At 35.5% G+C, this 25249-nt stretch overlaps 2 protein-coding genes across 3 annotated transcripts; one reads left to right on the forward strand and one right to left on the reverse strand.

Moving 5' to 3' along the window:
* Positions 1–2140: 2140 nt before the first annotated feature.
* Positions 2141–4865, reverse strand: LOC141437563 (odorant receptor 4-like). 2 transcript variants are annotated; one of them, XM_074100993.1, is made up of 6 exons: positions 4795–4865; positions 3785–4073; positions 3454–3553; positions 3281–3382; positions 2707–2862; positions 2141–2244 (listed from the first exon to the last, which is right to left on the reverse strand). In XM_074100993.1, exons 2-6 carry the CDS (start codon positions 4018–4020, stop codon positions 2182–2184), a joined length of 657 nt encoding a protein of 218 aa, XP_073957094.1. In that variant the 5' UTR covers positions 4021–4073; positions 4795–4865; the 3' UTR covers positions 2141–2181. The 2 variants fall into 2 exon arrangements, with proteins under 2 accessions (XP_073957094.1, XP_073957093.1); XM_074100992.1 differs by having other exon boundaries at positions 3785–4615.
* A 5521-nt stretch (positions 4866–10386) lies between these two features.
* On the forward strand, positions 10387–24547 carry LOC141438469 (solute carrier family 22 member 2-like). Its single transcript, XM_074102352.1, has 10 exons — positions 10387–10487; positions 11522–11659; positions 13014–13252; positions 17901–18042; positions 19834–19934; positions 20081–20134; positions 20362–20513; positions 21102–21707; positions 23232–23413; positions 24320–24547. Exons 3-10 carry the CDS (start codon positions 13086–13088, stop codon positions 24545–24547), a joined length of 1632 nt encoding a protein of 543 aa, XP_073958453.1. The 5' UTR covers positions 10387–10487; positions 11522–11659; positions 13014–13085.
* The last annotated feature ends 702 nt before the right edge of the window (positions 24548–25249 follow it).

Raw genomic sequence — 25249 nt, forward strand, 5'->3', positions numbered from 1 at the left:
GTTCATCTATAGCACTTTTGGCCGAGACTAATAAACATTGTGCTTTTCACGATCACTGCGAGGGAATAAAAATATTTATCACAAAACAAACAATAAGAATCCAATGACTGTGTTGCTCCCGCCGTGTGACACTCTTTACCGGCCCGGATAATACCGACATGGAATTACAGATATTGTAAAACTCATAATATCAGTTTATCACGATTTTGTATGAGCGTTTACAGGAATAATGCGGTCGGTATTATTCGGGTCGGTAAAAAGTGTCACCCATCCCGCCGATTTTAGTTTTTCTTTTGTGACATTTTTTTTTAAACTAGTCCATTCTTTGTGGCCAGTACGCAACCACATATTTAAAAAATCAAAACGTCATCCTCGTCATGTCTGACCCAAGTCTATGACCTGCTGCGACACTATGGCGTTTTTTCATACTTAAAAAAATTAAAGCATTTTGTGCTTATTATGCGTTTAAGAAAAAAAAACACCCCATAAAAATCATTAATGTCGCATTCTCATTGGTCAATTGAATTTCACATGCAGCAACCGATTACTTTCTTTTGATTGATCCAATTGTCGTTTCAGCACGCCAAGAATGAAATTCAGAAATTATATTCTAAAAAGTCGTATCGTATTATATTGATACGACCTGTTTTCGTAATGTGTTACATTGTTGTCGTGTTTTGAGAGCCATAAATGAGTCGGCTCATACCTATATCTATATGTATAGGCAGTTTTGGGTACTGGATTTAGCTTATCTATGGCCACATTTTCGAGCAGTGTCGTGAAAAAGTATTTGTACTGCGTTATATTGTATTAATAAAATCATTTTTAGACAAGGAATGTAATAAAGAATTATATTTATTAGTAAATAGAGAAAACCCCCGACTAAAAAAAACGCCAGCAAAAATAATAAAAAAACGCCTATAAAACGCCGCCAAAAAAGACAACTAAAAAGTAAAAAATAATTATGCACAACCTAGCTGTTGCCCTCGGCTTCATCTGCGAAGAATTCTTTTATCCCTATCCCGCGGGGACTATGCTGATTTCCCGCAAAATTAGCCTAAGTTAATTTAGTATCTAGTAATATTTTTTTATCTAAGCGTCGTCGGTGTCGGGGGACCGCTAGGTTAACAGGAAACTAAAGTACATATGTTGTATTTTTTAAAGTAATATTTATTTTTTAAAGTATAAGAACCATCGCTAGAAAACCTGCTTTCAAATAAAAAAACCGCATTCAAATCGGTCCACCCGTTTCAGAGCTACGGTGCCACATAGCGGTCAAACTCATAACACCCCTCTTTTTGCGTCGGGGGTTAATAATTCACGTGGCCCTTAGTTTCTTTTGAGCAGTATATATCAGTGAAAAAATTCAAGCTTCTTCCACTGCTCTGTTGACCTAAAACCGATACAAACTTATTTCACGGCTTATTTTCTAAAATTTCATCGTACTCCCATCAATCATGATATTATTTACGGACCTCGTGTAAACTTTCGACATCCTAATTAAAATTAATATGGCCGAGTCTGGTGAGAACTAATTAATGCTTCGGCAATAGGTGTCAATAAGAATGAACTAATAATACTTACCATATTCAAAATTAGTGATTATATTAATAAAATATCCTTTCGGGTGTCAGCGCCATATGTGAAACTAACCGTCAGGTGCCTTGGCAATTTTGCAAAAATTACCGCGAAGTGTCATAGCCATCCATGATGGTTTTTGCAAAGACGCGAATTTTACAAAAATACCACAAAAAAATGTTGTACATTATTATGTTGCTCATTAATTATCAGAATAAGGTTTTTTTTACTCATTTAAGTACATACAGTTCTATATCTTACCTTTTATCATACCTTCAAGTCTTAAGAGACAGCTTGTTCACCAAACAACTGAATCTTTGTAAACTAACAACATTTTACAAAAGTGTTTCTTAGTTCCGCAAAATGAGGTCATGATATTTTAAAGTGGAACCTATAGATTAATATTTACTAAGAGCTGTTAACTAGATTTACTACATCGTTCGAAATTAATTTCAACGTATTTACAGAAGAAAATGGATGAGTACGAAGTAAAAGTTTGTAGTCAATTTCAAACGATAAATTTAAATAGTAACTTGTTACAGGTAAAGTTAACAATAAAAAAATCCTTATATAACCAACCCGTATATCGTGTACAAATACAGGTTATCCTTGCCGAGACTGCATATACCGTAGTAATGTAAAGAAGGAATAAGCAGTATTAATTATCTGAAACAAAAGATGAACTAGTTACTAAATAATGCGAGAGTTTGGATGTTATTACGATCCTCTAATTTAAATGAAATTTGGTACACAGGTAAATAGTATATACGCTGGATCAACACATACTACCTAATATACAGGATACTTTTATCGTAGAAAATTTCAGTTTTTTGCGAGATCTTCGCAGACGAATTCTAATCAAAAGCCAACAGCTAATGGTTTTTTTTCTATGTAATTAGGTACTTACATTGTAAATACGAAATTTGTGAGTATGTGTGTCACTTTTTTATTGAACTACTGCTGAAAGTATTTCGATGAAATATTGAGCACATGATAGTTTATAAAATGCAGACGAAGTCTTAGACAAGAACCAGATGAAAAAAAGCTTAAAAGTAAAGCAATGAAATAAAAATCGTACGTTTTGAACTTGAAAAGCTTGCAGAAGAATTATAGGTATTTTCAACTTACAGAAGTGAAAGTGGTGAGCGAGAGTGGAAACATTTTCCCGGCTGTTATCGAGAGAGGTTTGTTGGCGCGCTCCGCGAAGAGCCGCAGACTGCTCTTAAAGTAGCGGGACTTAGCGGTCCAGTTGCAGTTGTACACGGCTGAGGAGAGAAGCTGACTCTGAAATAAAGAGAAAAAATCGCCAAATTTGCAACGTTCTGACTTGCAAACGAATAGCACTACACCGTATTGATGAAAACGTTTTTTTTTTTTTTGAGAACCCTCTGTAATTTAAGTTTCCATTTCTTTTAGTCATAGCGGCAATCTAGCGAGCAATACGGACTCTGTAGAAATGTCTACTTATTAACTTTGGTAGTGAGTAGACATCAAGAATGTTCTTTATATTTTAATATCCATACTAATATTATAAATGCGAAAATGTGTTTGCATGCTTGTGCGTCTTAAACGTCGAAACGGAGCGACGGATCGACGTGATTTTTGGCATAGTTATAGTTTATGGGCCAGAGAGTGACATAGGCTATTTTTTAAGCGCGATAACAAAATCGTGAACTCAAGCAAAATTAAAAAAAATACTCACCTTGTCCATAATGCGAGTGCCAAACCAACATGGAACCAATATTTGAATGATCATGATAAACATATAAGTGGCCAGGAATATAAAATATTGCCACGGTGCTGGCTGAAAAAAGAAGATTAATTTGGTACTGAGCACAAAAAAAAACAAATTTAAAGCTTAGATTAGATACTTACCAAGGTAAATCTGAATAAAACAACGCAAATAATACAAGAAGCCATGCTGAATTGCACGAACATTGTAAGACTAAATACATCCTCCAGTAAGTTACAAAATCTGGAAGGAATCAAAAGATTAATGAACTGAAACAATTACCTATTTTTGCCACTTCCACACTGTAAGAGCACACACAGACACAAATCACATAAACCCATCTATCACCACAGCTCATCTTCAGAGCGACACTACCGTTCAGCATGCTACCAGATGTTAGATCAAAAGATTAGTCACAATATGTATGTACTACGCACTGTTAAATTATGATAAGATTAAAATAAAATTACATACTTCCCCAGTTCATCAAAATGAACAATAGATTGCTTCAGTTTCATCATTGCTTCATCATACGCCACTGCTACTACCGTCGGTACTTCGCCAACTACTTTTCTTTCTCCTGTATTCAGCTCTTTTTCAGTTACTCTCCGCAGTTTACCATCAAGTATATCCAATTGTGATATAGCCAGAATTAATACACCCAAAATAAACGTATCAATGTTAACATTACATAACATGTGAAAATGCATACTAAGAGCTTGATACCAGTACAAAGGGTAAATAAAGGCTTGAGTTGTATTTTCTGATAAAAAAGAGTAACTGCATACAGGAAGATTCAATTTTACAGGTAAAAACAAATGAGTTATAAATGGTGATAGAATATGAGTTAAGTTTGATGTTACTGAGATAACTGCAACAATTTTCCAATACCGCACAATAAACTTCTTAGCGTCATCGATTATCTTTAACCCTTCTTCTGTTTCAGGTTGAAACATTTTGCTTTCAAGCGTATTTAATATCATCACAATTTTGTCATGCATCAAAATAAACGTAAGCACTTTAGAGGTTACAGCGAGCTCGGTAAAATAAAATATCATTTCTTCTACAAACAAATCCAGATGCCTCGGGAGATAATAAAAATTTATAGTGAAAAGAAAGTTGCAGAGAAAGACAAAAAAAGCTACAAACACTTTGTAGTAATATTTATAGAAACGATGCATGTTACTTGATGGCCATATGGCGAGGACTTTCCAAAATTTAATGTTCATGCTAAAGCAATCTATTTGCTTCAACTGAGTCATTTTCGATGTAAACTTGATTTTTCTTAACTGCTTGTTTTGGTGTCTGTTGAAGTTGTGCTAATGGTTAGAAATTCTTCCTCAGACTACGTTAAACAGCGATTTGTCTGTTGTTTAAATAAATTTAAACTTCAAAGACTAGCAAAGGCTTGTGATTAAACAAATTGCTCCACAAAACTATTTCTTAATTGGAAAGATTTAACCGCTATTAAAATGAACACTTACACTTGCTGTATTTTCCCATATGCAAATAAGTACGTAAACATATTTCAAAGGCAAATTTCCATGTAGTAAAGTGAGTAAAAATGGAAGTTATGTGGGTTAATTGCGGGAACCGGGCTGTTTTAAATGAGATGCAATTAGTAGAGCTGAATGTGCTCTAATTAACAAATGGCTATAAGCCTCCGTTTACTAGTTCATAAAAGTTTGGGCTTAATGCCATCGTAGTTTATTTCGGCTTTACCCCGGCTTTTACTCAATTATGGCATTAGTGGTTTATTTTTCGTTTTCTTCAAGTACGTTTTAAATTTAAAAGTTGTGAAGCAAATTTTAAAGTGTAAAACCTATTACCAATTGATTTCTGATTTTAGTTATCTGTAATTACTAGCATTGCAAATTAGATAAATTTAGGTCTGCTTCCACTCATTGGATTGACTTAAAAATAATTTATTGAATCAGGCGTACTTTGTGGAGGTCCATATCAATGAACTAAAAGAATTGAGCAAGGAAATTCTTTTAGATCATTGACTCAAAAAGTTGTGTGGATAATTTTGTAGATAATATGAAAATGTAAGTACAGTTCACAATAATTACAGTCAGCAAAAAATGGGCACAAATAGATATGTGCGTTATTAATTTACGAAATATAGCAGTGATTTTATAAATAGCCTCTGCTTTTAAGCTAAACTGCAGTCGGTTAAAAAGCCCGCCAAGTGATAATCAGACTTCCTCGTACATACAAATCAAAAAGACAACAAAAAAAGTTTTCCTGAACAAAGAAACTCCATTTTTTTAACGGTCGTAAGACACCAAAGCCTGTGTTTTGTATTTCAACTTAATACCTACCTCCAGGTGTTCCTGAAAAATGGATTTTGACAGACAGACAGTAAGCAAAGTTACTATTTTATGAGGATTCCCTTTTTCATTTTAGACGTTGCTACAACTTCCACTTGCATACCTATGTAACTTTCCATGTGTTCCGTTTATTTAACAAGTTACTTCCAGGCTAAAGCAAAGTTGTGAACTTTGTCCAACTTTCGCCACTGATATTAACCGGCTTCCTTGATGTCAACACCGCTGCTCAAAGTGGTAATATCTTTTAAATTGTAAAATACTCGTGAGAGTCACCACTCGAAGAGCATGTTTTTTTACTTAAAATGGCAGATTTGCTTTATTCATTGAGATGTAGAGGGTTCAATTTGTGCAATAAAATTTTAACGATGAGAATAGGTAGTACATATAAATTTAAAGCCGTAAAAAAAATGAAAACCATGTACAGGTCACGTAGCAAGTTTTTTGAATTACTGGATATTGTTTTATTGAAAATACTCGTTATGATCTATTCTTAAGGTAAATTAAAAGAGGTGCAATTTATACAGCTTTCAGAGCTTGCAGTCTCTCACACAGTTATTCACTTTATTTATACCAATTGTTATTAAGAAAGTTCCTAATCACTTTTACCTCACAAATCACCGTAAGCTTGAAAAAACGTAATTTTATCGTTCGTTTACCCGTATGAAGATCCCACCGCCAATTTTTTAGATAGAATATTAATTACATTACGGAAAAAAAAAATATCAATTTTATTACAGCTACGTTCAATATTACCTGTACACTAAAATGTTAATGAACATCACATCACATCGGGCTTGTAGTCAAACAAAGTGCCTAAAAAACTTTTCAATCTACAGTACCGTGACATTTTGACAGTTACTGTGATTAATTGTTGTTAAGTAATCAAAAACGAACATTAGTAATATCTTAAAATCAATATTAAGACCATGAGTGTTCCAGATTATATCAACACGGAATTTATATTTAGTTACAGGAAAGAATTGTAGATTTGTTTTTTGAAAACAACTTTATGAGATTGTTAGTTCTGAGGTAGGTATACTTTTTAAATATTTGTTAGACTCAACTAGTCTTTGAAAATAATATGATTAACAAATTATTCTTTAAAGTACTTAGGTATACATTAATAATCTCTTTGATATGTACAAGTAATTAAAATTTCATTCTTAATTATTTAAATTTGAGAATGAGTGTTCCAAATTCGAGGCTTTGTTGAGCTATCATTTTAATTATTTACAGCAAGTTTTTGATCGCTTTAATATAATAATAAAAATAATCTAATCTAATTGTAATGTAGGTTCATGCCAGTTACTATCTATCTTGTCTTTGTAGTTCGGTTATTTTCGTATTATGTTATAGAAGTTGTAAGGTACCAACCAATCTGATTCGTGGATAACCACAGAACCATGTCGTAATAACATTTTAATTCTTGAGATGAACGTTGTTATAGTATACTTAGACAAATAAAATTATTTACTATGTAGTTATATTTTTGCCATGGTGATCATGGATACTAAAACGCGAAAAAAGCTATTGGTAGAACAAACAATCATTGTGCATTATCTGTTAATTTATTTTTACGAAAACGGAGATGAACATTTTCTAGAGCATCATGTCGTCGCTTATGATTATTGTTGTCCTGTTTGTGCTCTTAGTATACTCTTGAGAAACATGAATAGTCGTTTACATAGGTATTAGAATAACGCTCCTATGTATAGGTACTCTAGCTTTACATTCTTGTGGTCTAAACACACCTTAAAACAATCGATGCAAACAATTTCTACAAATAGAGGATCATTCCTGATTTTCCACACGAAACTTGCCTTCACTATGTAGTGTCAATTGGAGGTGTATGTAAGTTTTATTCCTTACATAAAACGTGCCTTCAGGGGTTCGTTATAGCGTCCGGATCATCCGCTTCCCGATGGAGCTCACTCATCCGTTCTGCTATTGTTTTATGAAATAGTGTACAGTTGGAAAGCAGTAACAATATTGAGAAAAATTGAAGGACCACCTAGTTCAAGAACGGGGAATGAAAGGCACGCATACTAATCTACCTAGTATAACGTAGGTACCTCACTAATCAAATCCGTAGGTAGCATTAGTAATCACTTGATGGCATATCATAGCTTGCACTTTTTAACCCCCGACGCAAAAAGAGGGGTGTTATACTAATAAAGGTTCACCATCTGGGTTCATATCTCGAGCAATGCCCAATTTTGCGATCATGTGGAAAATATTAGCCAAAATAGCTGACAGGAAGTTACGGGTACTTAATCGTGCAAAGCAATACTTCGAACAGAGCCATCGCCTATAGCTCTGCAAGGCTCAGGTTCGTCCTCACTTCGAGTATTGCTCTCACCTTTGGGCTGGAGTCCCTCAGTATCAGCTGCTTCCACTTGATCGACTGCAGCGTAGGGCAACTCTTATTATCGGCGATCCAATACTTTCTGGGAAACTTGATCCTTTGGCCCTACGCAGAGACGTTAGTTCTCTCTGCATTTCTTATAGTATCTACAATGGGGAGCGTTCCGACGAACTCTTCAATCTCATCCCAGCTGCTAAGCCCAATCTTATTTTTTGCCGCCGCGGCATAAATTGAAAGGAAGGGGATGACTAATTTTTTATCCTCCGAAAAGTTTGGTTGATTGGCTTTTAATTTTTTGATAAAGAGTTATTATATTTAGAGGTTTCAAGACTTTTCCCTTCACTACCTACGTCGGTCATATTTGGAACAAGGCGCTGTTCTTTAACTCTATCAAAGGGGCTGGAGTGATTTTGCTGACATTTTTGTGTGATTTCAGGAATGATAAGGATGGTTTCCAAAACATAATTAACATAGGTAACATAGCGTCGGTCTTGCATGGCAGTGGAGGAGGAGCAAGGTAAAATTTAGTTCAATTACAAGCAGACACACAAACTAGATTCTGATGTTGATATTCAAAAAATCATACTGCAATATCAAGATTACCTTATACTTGATAGCTTTAAATGCAAATCATGAAATCCACGTCCCGCTTCAAAACAGTTCTAGCTGCAAAATTTAAATATAACACTCATTTTCTGTCGTGATCAAGAAAGAAGCAGAGTAGAACAGATAATTTGAATTTTTAAAAAGTTTTCTGTGGATGGTTAATCTCATTTCCAACCCTCTGGGAATTATTCTAAATGAGCAGCTTGAATAAAAACGCATAGCTGTGCAAAACTGAAATCAATGTTTTTAAATTTAAAAACGATGACATTTGTTATTATTATTTGGTATTAATTATTTTCTTTCTTTCTTTTTTCTCTCTTTCAAACTCTTTGTAATAACATTGTGTTATACGGTAAAAGTAGAAAACAAGTCTAGGAATTTTTGAATTATCGAAAAGATAAACTGAAATATAGATTTTTGTTTCTTATTTAGTCACTTAAGCAGCGACACTGATATGGGTTTTACGGGATGACCGTAAAAGTAACAAAAATTTGGAATTGAAATAAAAAATAAAAAATAAAAAATAAAAACAAAAAACAATCTTATTTTTTGAATTGTCAATTTTCATTTTTATGTACGTCTACCTGTCCATCCCTCCGTCCGTTCGACTGTCCGCAGCTTAACTCAGAGATAATTCATTGTTGAAAAAGCTGTAAAATACAATTTTTAAAAATGTTTGTTTTATATAAGGTGGGGTTTTTTTTCTCTTGCTTAAATCCAAAGTGCGGGATATCTTTGGATAAACCTTTAAAATCATTATAGATTTGCAGGAGTGTTTTGTTGATTTTGGTACCTATCCATTAAAATATTTAACTCTAAAGTGCTAATTTTTATTTTTATTTTCCCGCGTGGGAACTATGGCCCAAGCCCTCTTGTTCTGAGAGGAGGCCTGTGCCCAGCAGTGGGACGTATATAGGCTGGGATGGGTGGATGGATTGTTGGCTGGAAAAGCTGAAAAAAAAATCGTAAATATAGTAGATACATTTATAACTAATTTAAGGAGAAAACTATAAAGGCTTTATAAGTTAACTAGTAGTAGTTAATCAAAATTGAATATTTTCCCAATCTTGGTACGCTGCGCCTGGCCCAACTCGCACTTGTTTTAACTAACTTTTGCTGCTGGTACATAAAACAATGGCGAAATAATTGTTGATCGATTACTCAAGCTTCTACGACAATTATCATTACAGGAACAATAGCGAAATAATTATAGACCAATTTCTCACGCGTCAAAATTATGAGTTCAGATCATCGACATCTATGTACCTTAGGGCACTAGACTGGCTGTTTGGAACAAAACGCGCGGCGCATCAAGCATCCATATTGCTTTGACACAACCACTGTCACCAACGTCAACAGACTATAATGAACTGTTCACAAAACCGCGTAGTGAATTGTTTTTGTGCGCCGTCATTATGTAAGAAACATGCACTCTATACATAGATGTCAATGGTTCAGATAGTTTTTTTTTTTATTTGTCTTAGTCCTAAGAGAAAATCATTTTGAAAGGACCCAATAGTCACGTGATCAGGCCGCCAAGTGCAATGAAATAATATTTTCTTCCAACTATGCTTTAATTTCATCATAACCGCACTAAATACCCAGCACAAAGCGGAACTTTACTGCTTTAGAGCAGAACAAATTGAAAAATCCTTTATTGCATTGTTTTAGATTTTTTTTATTGCACGGCCAAAGAGGTAACACGAGTATTTTTGCTATAAAATTAGCCTGCATAGTGTAAAAAAATCTAGTGTTAGGTTGGTCAACCTGACGTTCTTATGAAATTTGACAGATCGCGTACAAAAAAAAATAAAAAAAAATGTACAAATGTACTAACATGATGCAATAAATGAACCTAATCCTACCAAAAATAGTAAGTACCTAGCCGTATATTTAAAAAAAAAAACTTTTTGTGTTTGGTTGGCCAACCTGGCGCCCATCCGAAATTTGACAGATTGCGGGTAAAAACATCTGCTATAATACTAATTCTGCCAAAAAAAGTAAGAAATTAAAAAAAAAACAGATTGGCGGGAACTTTGCCAATTTTCCGTGGACATTTTCTGAGAGTGCGAATGTAAACTTACAAAAATGGAATCATCGAGTGCTAGTGACATTTCTTTCCTATTAATTGTTTAGCATGAGTTTTTTTTTCGTCTACTATTCCTGTAATAGTGAAAGAAAAGCAGATTATGCACCTCGCATTAAGTAATTTATATTGCCCTCGTGCTTTTTAAAGCCCTCGCTCACGCTCGGGCTCCAAATCGGCACTCGGTGCGATAATAAATAACTTTCTGCTTGGTGCCGCAATCTACTATTATATAGACCTCGTTAAAAAATAAAGGAGGGCTGTGCTATAGAAAAACTGTTTAATTATAGTACCTACAGTCAAGGCCAAAGATATCGAAACGGCCAAAGGTACAAAAATATGTATACACGACTTTATGCACTTAACATTAAGGCCGTGTATACATAGTTTTGCAACTTTGGCCGTGTCGACATCTTTGCCCTTGACTGTACTTCGCATAACGATTATTTATAGACATTTTATTGTTGACGCTCTTACCGTGTGTCTAAGAAACCTACCATATTATAGGTATACAAGGTGCTCTAAAATTAATCTGGAATATTGTTTGTGTGTTTGTTTGTGTATACTCTTTATTGTATCAAATAGTTCGTTTAACTTGACTGAAACCATTTGCAAAGGAATCTGAATATTTTAATCAAAATGTAGTCACGTCTTAGGAGCAATACACAATAATCGTCGTCCAATGTATGGAAACCTTTTACAATCACAATTTAAAAAAAAAACCTGAAAAATGTATTCGGTGTTAAGTCAAACTGCTCTACCCAAATGTTGAAGTATTCTGTATCAATTTTAATACACTTTGTATGAAATATTAATTACAGGATGTAGACCGTGAACCTACCTACGTGTGACCGTGGGACTACAATGTAGTCATCATCCCAGCCTATATACGTCCCACTGCTGGGCACAGGCCTCCTCTCAGAACAAGAGGGCTTGGGCCATAGCTACAATGGCTACAAGTATTCCTTATTAATTCTTATCCTTACTCATATTACACGAGTGTAATATTTTCATGGTTATTTATAGTCCGTTAACTTTCTTGCTATTTATCCTTAATCCATTATTTACTATATTTTATAGTATAAATGCCAAAGTTGGTACCTATGTAAACTGATTTAAATGAAATTTTGTTTACAGGCAGCTTAAGCTCCATCGAAGGACATAGAATAGTTTTTACACTAAAAATTAGCATAGTTGCCACAGGATAGCTACAATCCCTCCACAGACAAAGCCATTGACAGTAATTAGCAACTTATATGTTTAAAAATAGCTGTAACCCGTATAATTCGGTTATCGCTGTCCCGCGGGAACTAGGTATGCAATTTTCCGGAATAAAAACTATCCTATCCTTCTTTGAGACTGAAACTATCTGTATACCGAATTTCATCTAAATCGGTTCAGTCGTTTCGACGTGATGAAGTAACAAACAAGGTATTAGTGAGATACAAAAATTAATTACAAATATTAAATACAAAAATACATTAATTACAGGGTGTAGACCGTGTACCTACGTGTGACCGTGGGACTACAATGTAGTCATCCTTATTAATTCTTATCCAAGCCTTACTAATATTATACGAGTGAATGCAAAAGTATGTCTGTCTATCTGTTACCACTTCATGCTTAAGCGGTTAAAAACTGAATTGATTTAAATGAAATTTGGTATGAAGGTAGTTTCAATTCACTGATGTGTTTCAGGGATTTTATCATAATAACTGATCTAATCTGGTGAAATAAAAAAAAGCCTTTTTGGTTGATTTCCTCATTCACTAAACAGATTCAGGGATTTGATCAAATGATTGATTTATTCTAGACAAACAATAAAAAGAATTTGCCATTTTAACATCCTGCGTGACTTGGCAAATCTTTCAAATCAAATCTTTGTTTTGGCTACTTCCCTGCGTCATTAAACATCCAAGATGTTAATTATACATATAACGAAAATCTCACATATCCCAACAGTCTTTTTCAATTTAAATTAGTTTATAGCAATTATTTTTGAATACTTTAATTTTCCAAAAAATATTCGTAATTTTTGGTTAAGTCAGTAACTCTACTTGATTTCTAACTCTACACTAGTAAATACTCTGCAGTTGCGCTTTGCTATTTTAATAAGAAAATGACACAGACGGTAAAAGACACAGTAAAAAGAGATTTAAAAAAAACACACACACACACGCACACACACACACACACACACACACACACACACACACACACACACACAGCCTGGCTGTTTTAAACCTAACACCTGCTTAAACATTAATTTTAAAACACTTGTCTACTTATAGCAATTTACACAATAAGTTTTAGCTTAGTGCATAGAAGCAGTTTGAAGGTGATGCATACTTGCGCGGAACATTCAATGGTTTTGACTGATACATTATGCAGCAAAATTTATTAGACAAGGTCTATCTAGATGATGTGTTAGCCAAGTTTGATATACGTGGTCGATACCACGCTGTCACTGCTGTATGGCTCGCTATGGGGTTAACATTCGAAACCATGTGGTTCTGTAATTACGTGCTTATTGCTGAAGAAATCAATTACAGGTGAGGATTTTTAATAAAATTAAAAAGTGTTTTTTTTATTACGGACGAATTTAAGAAGTTATTGACGTTTTTCGCGTATCTATGGACAGTCGAGCAACCAGGGTTAGGTAATGATACCCACCACTCCGCAGCGAATATGATATTCACATTGCATTGCTGACTCATGCTGATGCTACAAACGGTAGAAACATATTTTTTCACTTCTCATACTCTTAAAATGTTACTTTAGTCTCTGCATATCGGGACTAAAGCTTCTCATTAATCTCTAGGGATTAAAGTATTTTTTTTTTATTTACGTTGGTAACCCCTAAACAGCCAATCACGGTGTTTGTGAAAGCAGGATTTTTAGGGAGTGGAAATAGCCTTAAAACGATAACTGTGCAAAAATATTTAAAAAAACACGGTCAAAAGCGAGTGCGAGCGACTTGCGCATGAAGGGTTCCGCAGCTCCGTACAATGTTTTAAAACAAATAGTTCAGTAATATTTTTTTGTAAAAAAATCTAATACTTACAAGCTTTTTTGCTGGCGGTACTTTTTCCCCTCGTTACCAAAGTAGGTAGTCGTCAAGACGAATCAAATGAGACCAAAATCGATGCGGTCGTGTCGTTTTATTACAGAGTTCCTATGGCCAACATCTAACTTCATCATCAGATCAGCTCTACGTCATAATAACATTGCATCGTAATCGGATTTATACTGCATGCAAAATTTCAGCTCAATCGGTTGAAGATATCCACTTCAAATTTAAGTTGAAATATTAATTCCACCCGAACAAACATAACTTGTTACATAACATAACAAGTTAATAAAATCATATCACCAAAATGTAGGCACTAGGTGCAAGTATTTTGAATAAAGAAAATTTTAAATTCTCATCCTCTTTGGCTGTCGCCCTGTCGGAGGCTGAATAGCGCTTTAGACTCTTGCCGGCTTAATTTCCCGCGAATGAACCGCGCTGATTGTGTAATGTGTAATTAAATAATAAGAATCTTGACTAGTGTGAATAAATTTTAAACTGTATTATAAACAATTATTGAATCAGGCGTTACTTTGCGGAGGTCCATATCAATGAACTAAAATAATTACCTTGCTCACCCGCGACCTTACGATAGCTAAGCTTATGCAAAATATGCGTGTTCATGCAGTTCCTCCACCTCCACACTGTAAGAACACACACAAATCACACAAACCCATCTATCACCACCACCACACTACACTGACGCGTTTCGAACTCAAACAGAGCTCATCTTCAGAGTGACACAACCGTACACCATGCTACCAGTTGTTAGACTAACGAACCACAACCACCGTTTTAACTTGTCACTGTAACTCCCCAAGTACCCACATACGTTTTATGAAACAAAACAAAACTACCCACATATTAATAATTTTTTTTTTAACCGTCCTTCAAAACTACCTTGATTTTTATTTATTTACTGTCAAGGCATTTTTACCAACTACCATTGCTGAAATTAGATCCAAGCCGTAGCAAGGGAGATGAAACTAAATTTACCTGCTCATTAATAATAGACCCCATACTGTTGTATCTAATTATCTCCATGCATTCTAAAACATCGAGACGAAACCCCTTGCCACAATAATGTAACACTTCATACGAATCGGAGTCCGATAAAGAATGATTTAGTTCCAACAAATGTTTGGCAAAATTCGACTTATCAGGATGCTCATTCCTATATGCCGAAACATGCTCTTTAAATCTAGCATTAAAACTGCGTCCTGTCTGACCAACATATACTTTACTGCAGTCATTATAAGTGAGCTTGTATACACCCACAGCACACGAAGAAGCAGGCACGGATAGTGAATAGCATGCTTTACGCCGTGTTACCATCGCAGTCTTCTAACAAATATAGGTGTAGCATTTCATACGTTGGTCGTTTGTCTGATAGAATTTGTGGTATTTTAAAATCAAACAATGTTAAGGTAGCCTTTAAGACTAACAACTCTTTGTACTCTAAACTTTGTAACCACAAAGAGAAGGTAGATAAAGGAACTAGATCGGGTGTATACAAGCTCACTTGTAATGACTGCAGTAAAGTATATGTTGGTCAGACAGGACGCAGTTTTAATGCTAGATTTATAGAGCATGATTCGGCATATAGGAATGAGCATCCTGATAAGTCGAATTTTGCCAAACATTTGTTGGAACTAAATCATTCTTTATCGGACTCGGATTCGTATGAAGTGTTACATTATTGTGGCAAGGGTTTCGTCTCGATGTTTAGAATGCATGCAGATAATTAGATACAACAGTATGGGGTCTATTATTAATGAGCAGGTAATTTAGTTTCATCTCCTTGCTACGGCTTGGATCTAATTTCAGCAATGGTAGTTGGTAAAACATGCCTGGACAGTAAATAAATAAAATCAAGGTAGTTTTGAAGGACGGTTAAAAAAAAATATATTAATAATTTGTGGGTAGTTTTGTTTTGTTTCATAAAACGTATGTGGGTACTTGGGAGTTACAGTGACAAGTTAAAACGGTGGTTGTGGTTCGTTAGTCTAACAACTGGTAGCATGGTGTACGGTTGTGTCACTCTGAAGATGAGCTCTGTTTGAGTTCGAAACGCGTCAGTGTAGTGTGGTGGTGGTGATAGATGGGTTTGTGTGATTTGTGTGTGTTCTTACAGTGTGGAGGTAGAGGAACTGCATGAACACGCATTTTGCATAAGCTTAGCTATCGTAAGGTCGCGGGTGAGCAGGAAATTATTTTAGTTCATTGTATTATAAACCTTGTAAATAGTGTAAATACTTAGTATGATTTTTTAGAGTAAAAAACAATAGGTAAACATAGTGATTATAGGTACGGTGTGGATTTGGCGAGAGCTTTATCAAGGGTACGTATTATAATGTATAAATTTAAAATACATATCGGTTGAAATACATACAGATGAAATACCGAAACTTATAAAATATAATGCATTAAAGTATATAAAGTTATTTGACATAAGTTCTAAACGCATAAAATTAATAGTGGTCAAAATATATAATGGTAACAATGCATTATGGTTCTTAGTCATATGGCACAAAATGCATATTTTCATAAAGTATACGTTAAAAATCTATACAATATGTTTTCTATAATGGTTGAAATACATTCTAGACACTGAATTTTCACAAAGAAAAATGCATATATTACAATTCTGGCACTCTGAAGCTTAGAAGGTCAAAAAGTCGTCTAAGTATGTGTTTTTGTAGACATCCAGCTACTTACATACCAAATTTCATGACTCTAAGCTCAGCGGTTATTATTTCATGATTTTATACCTATCCCGTGGGAATATCGGGGTAAAAAATAGTCTATTTTTTATTCCAGACGTCCAACTACCTACAAACTAAATTTCATGACTCTAAGCCCAGCGGTTGTTATTTCAAGATTTTATCCCTATCCCGTGGGAATATCGTGATGAAAAGTTACCTATGTGTTATTCCAGAGGTCCAGCTAACTACATACTAAATTCCATGGCTCTAAGCCCAGCGGTTGTTATTTCAAGATTTTATCCCTAGGTATCCCGAGGGAATATCGGGTCAAAAAGTCGCCTATGTATTATTCCAGACGGCTAACTACCTATATACCAAATTTCATGAGTCTAAGTCCAGCGGTTGTTATTTCGAGATTTTATCCCTATATCGTGGGAATATCGGGATAAAAAGTATTTTATGTTTTAATCCAGGTTATAAACTAACTTTTCGCTAAATTTCATCCAAATCCGTGCAGCCGTTTCAGCGTGAAGAATTAACAAACATACTCACTCACTCACTCACAAACTTTCACATTTATAATATTAGTAGGATTCATATATGGCGGGGGTACATTACAGGGTGCAAGGATTCTCCCTATATGGTTTTCTGAAGCGCTTGAGTAAAACGCAAAATCGGCTCTTGGGCTCGCCTACTATTATTATACGAGAGCGAAAGGAATATACGAACTTCGATTTTCGTAGTGCTCAATACGACTGATAGACATCTGATCAAAAATCAAATACCAAAAAAATTTGCTATGCGGTTTTTTTCTTCTTTTTTTTTGTAAAGTGACACTTCAAAATGCTGTTGGCTAAATATGCAATGTTTAGCCAACAATTTCAAAATTAAAACTATTTTAAAACCAATTCATTGTACTATGCATACTAAAATTAATTTAGCTATCTATATAAATAAAAATGAATCGTAAAATGTGTTGATAAGCACAAAACTCGGAAACGGCTAGACCGATTTCATTAATTACTTTTTGGTTGTGTTCGTTATTGTCAGAAGGTTTTTAAGGAACAAATTTTAGAAAAATTACAACGGGGGCAGGCCGCCGCAACAGCTAGTTTTTAATATAATTGAAAAGATTCATATTAATTGTTTCACGAAATTAAATTGTATTTCTTAAATATTTTTGCACAGTTGGTATTTTGAGGTTATTTCCACGCAATTTCAATGCAATCACTGAAAATGGCGATAATCCTACATCCGCAAACACTGTGATTGGCTGCTAAGGGGTTTCCAACGTTTTTTTTTTTTTTAAAGTACTTTAATCTCCAGAGATTAATGAGGAGCTTTAGTCCCGATATGCAGAGACTAAAGTAACATTTTAAGAGCATGAGAAGTGATAATAAAATAACGATCTCCTTTTGTTCTCAGATGTGTTACCTTCAACAATACTAGTGAGATATTTTTCTCTTGCAATGACCAGAATTACCGGAACACAACAGCAGCAAGATGTAAGGACCCTGTGCCGTGCACTCACTGGGTCTATGAAAACCCTAACAGTTTTGTGGCAGAAGTAAGATGAAGCTAAAAATATTGGTAGCTTTAACAAGGTATAAAAGGTGATTAAAGGGAGTGAAAAATCCAGTCCAGCATCCTTTTCTGACTAACGGCCAATTTCCATTCTTCCCTTTCTTTCCAAGGTTTCGGAGCATCTTGTGCACCAGCAATTGACGTCATACCTAACTAGAAACGACCTCCTCAATCCTTTCCAATCTGGTTTCCGTCCCAGTCATAGCACGGCAACTGCGCTTGCGATGATCACTGACGACATCCGATTGGGCATGGATAACAGAAAACTTACGGTTTTAACCCTATTAGATTCCAGCAATGCGTTCAATACTGTTGACTTTGACATTATGCTTGCTATTTTAGGTTCTCTTAACATATCTCCTGCGGTTATTGAATGGTTTCGTAGTTAGGTTATTAGTAGGTCGTCGGCAAAGAATAAAGGTGGAGAATTCTTAGGATCTTCCTGGTGCAACACGGTTGCTGGTCTACCTCAAGGCGGAGTGTTTTCTCCGTTACTGTTCTCTATTTTTATCGATTCTATTTCTCATAATCTTCATTTTTCGTATAACCTTTATGCTGATGACCTACAGATTTATTTCCAAGGCATGCTTAGCCTCCATTGGTTATCGAGCCCATTAACATGGATTTGACAAATATTTCTAAAATGGAGCCAACGCTTTGGCTTAAAGGTTAATCCGACGAAGACCCAAATCATTATTATTGGCAGCTCAAAACTTATCCCAAGGGTTAACTTTGCATCTTTGTGATCTGTATTTTTCGACGGAGTTCTGATAACGTTTGCCGATCAGGTAAAAATCTAGGTGTTATCATAGACCGCACTCTGTCATGGTCACCGTATGTGTGTGATTTTGTGTGTGGAAGGTATTTGCTGTGATGGGATCCCTAAGACGCCTTCAGAATTTCCTTTCATTTGCTTTTGCGTTGCGCTAGCACAGACTTTACTGCACCCTATCTTCGATTATGCTGACATTTGTTATCCCGATCTTTTAGAAGAGCATTTAAACTTATTCCTTACTTCTCCATCCATTCTATTGTTGCCTGGAAGAGATCGCTCTGAAGCGATAAGGCCGCCTATTGCTTACCTCAGAAAGTCTCTGTGTATACCTGTGTTTTCTGTACTGTTTGCTATGTGTTGGTGTGCAATAAAGAGTTATTTTATTGTTGTATTGTATTGTGATTCGGGAGACATGAGTAGGACTTACTCTACCGGATTCAGTTAGTTGAGGCTACTATATCGTACCAGTATCAGTGAGATTAACGCTACGAATAAATAATAAGTCAGGAAGTGTAATTCAGAAAAAAAATCACACAGAAAGTGTCCATAGTTTAAGCCAAAACAACTTATGATTCAAATACGAATCATTTTCGAGGTTGTAAATAGACCGTTCTTGTCCATTGGTTAAAATTCAGAAACAAAGCAGGATTAGTTTGTGCGCGTGATGCAATGTCAAATACACGACAAATAACGCGCAGAACACGGTTTTAAACCCCGCCTACTAGGACACGCAATGCCATTTTTCTAACGCGTTTACAATTCCTGACTTATTATTTATTCGTAAGATTAACGTTATTTTTTAAATGTTTAGAACAAAATGGTATTAAATCATTTACTAAGTTCAATGGGGACCTTGCAATTAAAAATGTGGGTGTTTTACTTAAATATAATTGTGAATGATAATGATCAATTACCAATTACTGAGGGTGTAGGGTTAGTTCTGCTCACGACTGCTGATTCATCTCATATAAGTAAGTCTCAATTTAGGATATTATTCAGTTTCAGTTAGCATGTCAAGATTGGAAACGGACTTTAGTTGGGACCGTGAGTGTTTTTGGATATATGATCGGGATCATTTTTGTTGGATCACTGTCTGATAGGTAATGTATCTTTTCTTTCTTATGTGTTTTCGTTTGTAATAAAAAAATGCTTTGCTAAAGATGCCTTATTTATAGTTATTAAAAATCCGTAACTTAAGCGCTACGATTAAATTTAATATTACCTTGATAATTCGATCATATTGCAGCAACCACGACGCTAGAAGAGTAAGTGTTGTACATATAACGAGTTCGTGTAGGGCGTGAGTATGTCGAACTACCCGCATTTGATTTTGTTTTTACTCGACTGTGCTGAAGTCCAAAAGAAGGGTTGTGTTTTTTCGTAATAAGTAGTAATTGTCGCGTTAGTGTCCCGGATGTTATAATAATTATAAGTGAGAAGCGCTAGAGTTTGAACAGTGTATTGTCTATGATATTTTGAAGATACTTAATGATATCAATTTCATGCGATCAATGTGATTTGTACCAGGTTAGGAAGAAAGACTATGACTATTGTGACCGGGACAGCAGGTGCGCTATGTGGATTCGCAAAGAGTTTCGCTGGCTATTACTGGATATACGTCGCGTTCGAGTTCTTAGAAGCATTCATCGGTGATCCTTTCTCACCAGTGTTTGTGCTTGGTAATTTTAAAAGAGTAGTTATATCTGAGAGATGTATCTGAGCTAAGTATCGTCGTCATTCGTCAGCATCATTAGACATTCATCATTCATCATTTAGACGAACAGATGGCCTAGTGGTTAGAGAACCTGACTACGAAGCTTGAGGTCCCGGGTTCGATTCCCGTGTCGGGGCAGATATTTGTATGAAAAATACGAATGTTTGTTCTCGGGTCTCAGGTGTTTAATATGTATTTAAGTATGCTTAAGTTAGCTTACTTTGGGTCTCTCGGTCAATTGGTGTGAATTGTCCCGTGATATTTATTTATTTATCATCTCCAGTCTGTAATATTATACGTTCTACTGCTGAGCATAAGATTCACAGCTCAAACCACTAGGATACCATGATTTTTTAAATATAATATTTCATATTTTTTATTTACCGCCAGAGACATAAATAGATGGAAAAAGTTCGTACGAGAGAAAGTAATGCAGAAGGGGGTGGTCACGATCCTTAATACTGAGGAATACGACACAAGGAGGATTTTTTTATTTAAGTACTTATTTAACTATAGACGTCTGCAAAGATAAAACAAATGAAACTGTTTTCAGGTCTAGAAATGGTTGCGACGGACTACCGAGCCACGTACATGTCAATTGTCAGCATGGGTATAGTAATAGGCGGGACGTTATTTCCCTTGATAAAATGGTTACTCCCTTATTGGCGAACTTGTTTAAGAGTGATCTACGCGCCCGGATTAGTCTTCTTATTCTTAATTTACTTACTTGACGAAAGCCCCAGATGGCTCCTGACTAAAGGAAAGACAGACATAGTAGTTAAGAATATAAAAAAAGCTGCCAAGTTAAATAAAATTGAAATAGAAGATAACTTGTCAATGCTGTCGTGTGAAGGTGACATGAGCGCAGATTTCAAGACTGTTATAAGAGAAACTTTCAAATCAAGACTTCTTTTACGTAGGTTTTTCGTTTGCGTTGTTTGGTGGATTGTTGGCGTTTTTGTGGGCCATGGATTGACAGTTAATTCGGTGCTTATGGGAGGAAACAAGAACTTGAATTTTGCATTAGCATTTCTTATGAGACTGCCCTCAAGTATATTGGCAGCGTATGTTATGAATATTTTTAATAGAAGAGGACCTCTATTAATTTCTTTCGTGGCTTGCGGACTCATATGTGTCGGTCATCCATTCATTCCAAAAAGTAAGTAAATGTTTGAAGAAAATAAAATATAAATACGAAGTGATACAAAATAAGATACAGATTACCTTAACCTTACTAATATTCCGCTGCTAGTCTTGGTTGCTTTGTATTGATTTTAGTGTTTTCTTTTTCACTTAGTAAATCATAGTCTTAGCTAGAGATACTGATAGCTATGATTCCATGCACATTGAAACCATGATTAAGAAAAATGAGTGAGACTTATTATACTGAATGTTTTTGAAAATAGTTACACCTCTAAGTTATATTATGCCGTCATGGGCTGTGGTCGCAAAGTAGCGGTTGAATTGGTTTTAGTTCATAGATATGGACTTCCTCAAAGTAAAATCAGAATCAATGAATTATTTAAATTCACGACATACATAATTGACAATTAAACATAAACGATGCATGCCTCCAGGAAACTATTTAGGCAGGTGAAAATTTGCGGCGGAGGTGTTTTGAAGGTCAATCGTGCATTAATCGTGCAAGGTAATCCTGCCGTGAAGCAGCACTGTTGTGTTTCGGCGTGGAGAGTAAGACAGCCGGTGAAATTACTGGAACTTGAGGTATCCCATCTTAGGCCTCTAGGTTGTCAACGCATCTGCAATAACAGGGGTATTGCAGATGTTTATGGGCGGTGGTGATCTCTTACCATCAGGAGACCCACTTGCTTGTTTGCGAACCAGTCGAATAAAAAAAAACCTTTGAACCAATGTAGATGAAATTTTGTTGTTGATATAGTGTAAGCCCCGAGGGAGTTTATTACAAAAGGATATTTTTTATTCTTATGATATTTTTTAGTGACAATTTTAGTTTTTATTTTCTTATTATTTGTTACTTGAACAAGTTGTACATTATATAAGTATGTAGTTAGTGTCGATAAGTGTGTATGCAGAAAGATGATTGTAATTAATGTTGCTTATTGGTGCATAATAGTAGATTATTGTCGTGGCCCGGAAGAAGGCAATTGCTGGCTGAGTATGAGTATTAAACGGACGAGCTTCCGAGTCCTTTTAACTAATACGAAGCCAACAATTGCTATTCCAGCCGAGACTAATATAAAACTTTTCTCAACAATGGTGAGTAATTCTGAAAAAGAATAAACTTTTTCTCAAAATATATAACATTTAATTTTGTTAGAATGTTTTTCTTATGCTTTCCCGGCTTTTTTTCCTTTAAAATAAAATGTAGGTGTGTTTTTCCACCGAAAACACCACAAGCTCTTTCAGACCCAATAAAAAAAAGTCCGGAGTTCCAACAAAATATCTGATACCGGCCATTAGACTTGGCTGTATAAGACTTGTGCCAACATTTCCATGGCCTTATTAACTTTTAAAAAAAATTATGACTGATTGCAGGCGCGCTAATTTATTATTGTCCACATAGCGCGCCTGCAATCTTTTTAACTTTTTAATTTTTCGCTGACCATGAACTATGCACTTCACCTTCTGATATGCAAAGAATAATGTCAACTTTTACGGACATTTTTGAGAAAAAGTTATTTATAAGCGAACATTCTTCCAGGCATGCTTTGGCTGGTCATAACGGTATACATGACCAGCCGGCTGATAACGGGCATGGGCTACACCATTACTTACGTTTTCACTTCTGAGCTGTTTCCAACGTACACCAGAAACTCGATGCAGGCACTCTGTTCGTCTATCGGTCGGATTGGGGGTATGGTAGCTACACAAATGCCTCTACTGGTAAGTATATAAACCATGTCGAAATCTTTCTTTTCATTTTATTGTTTTTAACAGTCAATAATTCAATCTGGTTAAAAAGACGTTTACAACTTATTTCAACTGTTTTGACTACATTATTTTATTATTAAATGAATCAGGCGTTACTTTGCGTGGTGAATGGTTGTGTTGCTCTGAGGATGAACTTTGGTTGAGTTTGAAAGGCGTCAGTGTAGTATGGTGGTGGTGATAGTTGGGTTATTTTGGGTGTGTTCCTACAGTGTGGAGGTGGAGAAGTTGCATACACATATAATATTTGTTGCATTGACGTAGCCACCGAAGGCCGCGAGCGTGGTTCAACTAGACATGGGATCATGTGTTAAATGAAACTAGTTTGAACAGATAAGTCTCTGTCACGTAAAACATAAATTTTATTTACCTCGACGCGACCACACGTGACGACCAGATAAACGTTTATAACTTCATAAAATATTTAGGTCACAAGTTTTTAGTTTCATTTTAGGTCATAAATATGTCCGGAACTCTGTTTTGCGTCCCATCACCTTCGCTATGCATATTATTTGTTTTGTTTGGTCCGATATGTTAAATGGACACAGTGCATTTATGACCATTTAGGAACCTGCGAAAATCCCTGCAAATACCTTTCAAAATGTCCTAAACTCCCACGTCTAATTCATTGATCTACATTGGATTGGTTTATATAGATTAATTAATTTGATTGAGTTTTGAATGTGTCTTTACAAGTAGTTTTTGATTCACTTATAGCCCAATTCAGACTTGCGACTACGTGCAAGTTCCATTAAATTGCAAAGCCATAAAGCATATCGCAATTAGCACGAGTATTTTCACAGGTGTAAAACAGGCATTCAATAACCACGACATACGGATCATTACACCTTTATTTTTCAGGTGGCATATTGGCCTGGTCTGCCAATTGTGTTATACGGCGTGACATCGCTTGTAGCAGCTATTGTGACGTTACTCGTGCCAGATACAACTGAAATTTCGTTACCAGATACAATTCAACAAGCTGAAGCTATAGATGCTGACGATCACAGGGAAACCGCTCGGCCAACCATTCAAGGACCAATTGTGCTAACGAATAAACTGCATATCGAAAATACAAACTTAGACTAGCGCTGGAATATCAGCAATGCGTGACGCTGGACAGGAATTTAGACACGAAATGCATCATCTCAGGTTGGCTACTTAACTAGCGACATCTATGTTTCGCGCGAGAACGTCACATTCGGAACCAAAGACATGTCGCTACTAAGCTAACTCAACTCCAAATACTTTTACGGTACGTGAAACCATATCGAAAATACAAACTTAGACATGGATGCACAGAAAAACCAGAAAAAGAGACCAGCGCTGGGAATCGAACCCAGGTCCTCAGCAATCCGTGCTGCGTGCTATAACCCCTACACCACCGCTGGACAGGAATTTAGACACGAATTTTTCCTATGCATACATATCTCAGGTTGCTACCCGATAAAAAACACGGGTATCCCGGGGGATACCCGTAAAAGTAACAAATTTGGAGTTGAAATAAAAATACAAAAAGACTCCAAATAACCAATCATAATGAATAAACTGCCTTTTTTCAAAGAGAAATATGATTGAGTTTCATTCTACAATTTTGTCTTAAATTAAAAAAGTTATATTTATCCGTACTAATATTATAAATACGGAAGTAATTCTGTCTGCCTGCATATCTGTAAACGTTTAGCATTAGCACGTAACCGCTGATTTACTCGAAGATACCAAAAAAAAAAATTCTACTAGTTTGAAGTCGGTGCCTCAGCACGAGACAGCAGGAGTGGAACTGTATAGTCA

This window comes from Choristoneura fumiferana, chromosome 18 (genome assembly GCF_025370935.1).
Source record: "Choristoneura fumiferana chromosome 18, NRCan_CFum_1, whole genome shotgun sequence".
NCBI classification, from domain to species: Eukaryota; Metazoa; Arthropoda; class Insecta; order Lepidoptera; family Tortricidae; genus Choristoneura; species Choristoneura fumiferana.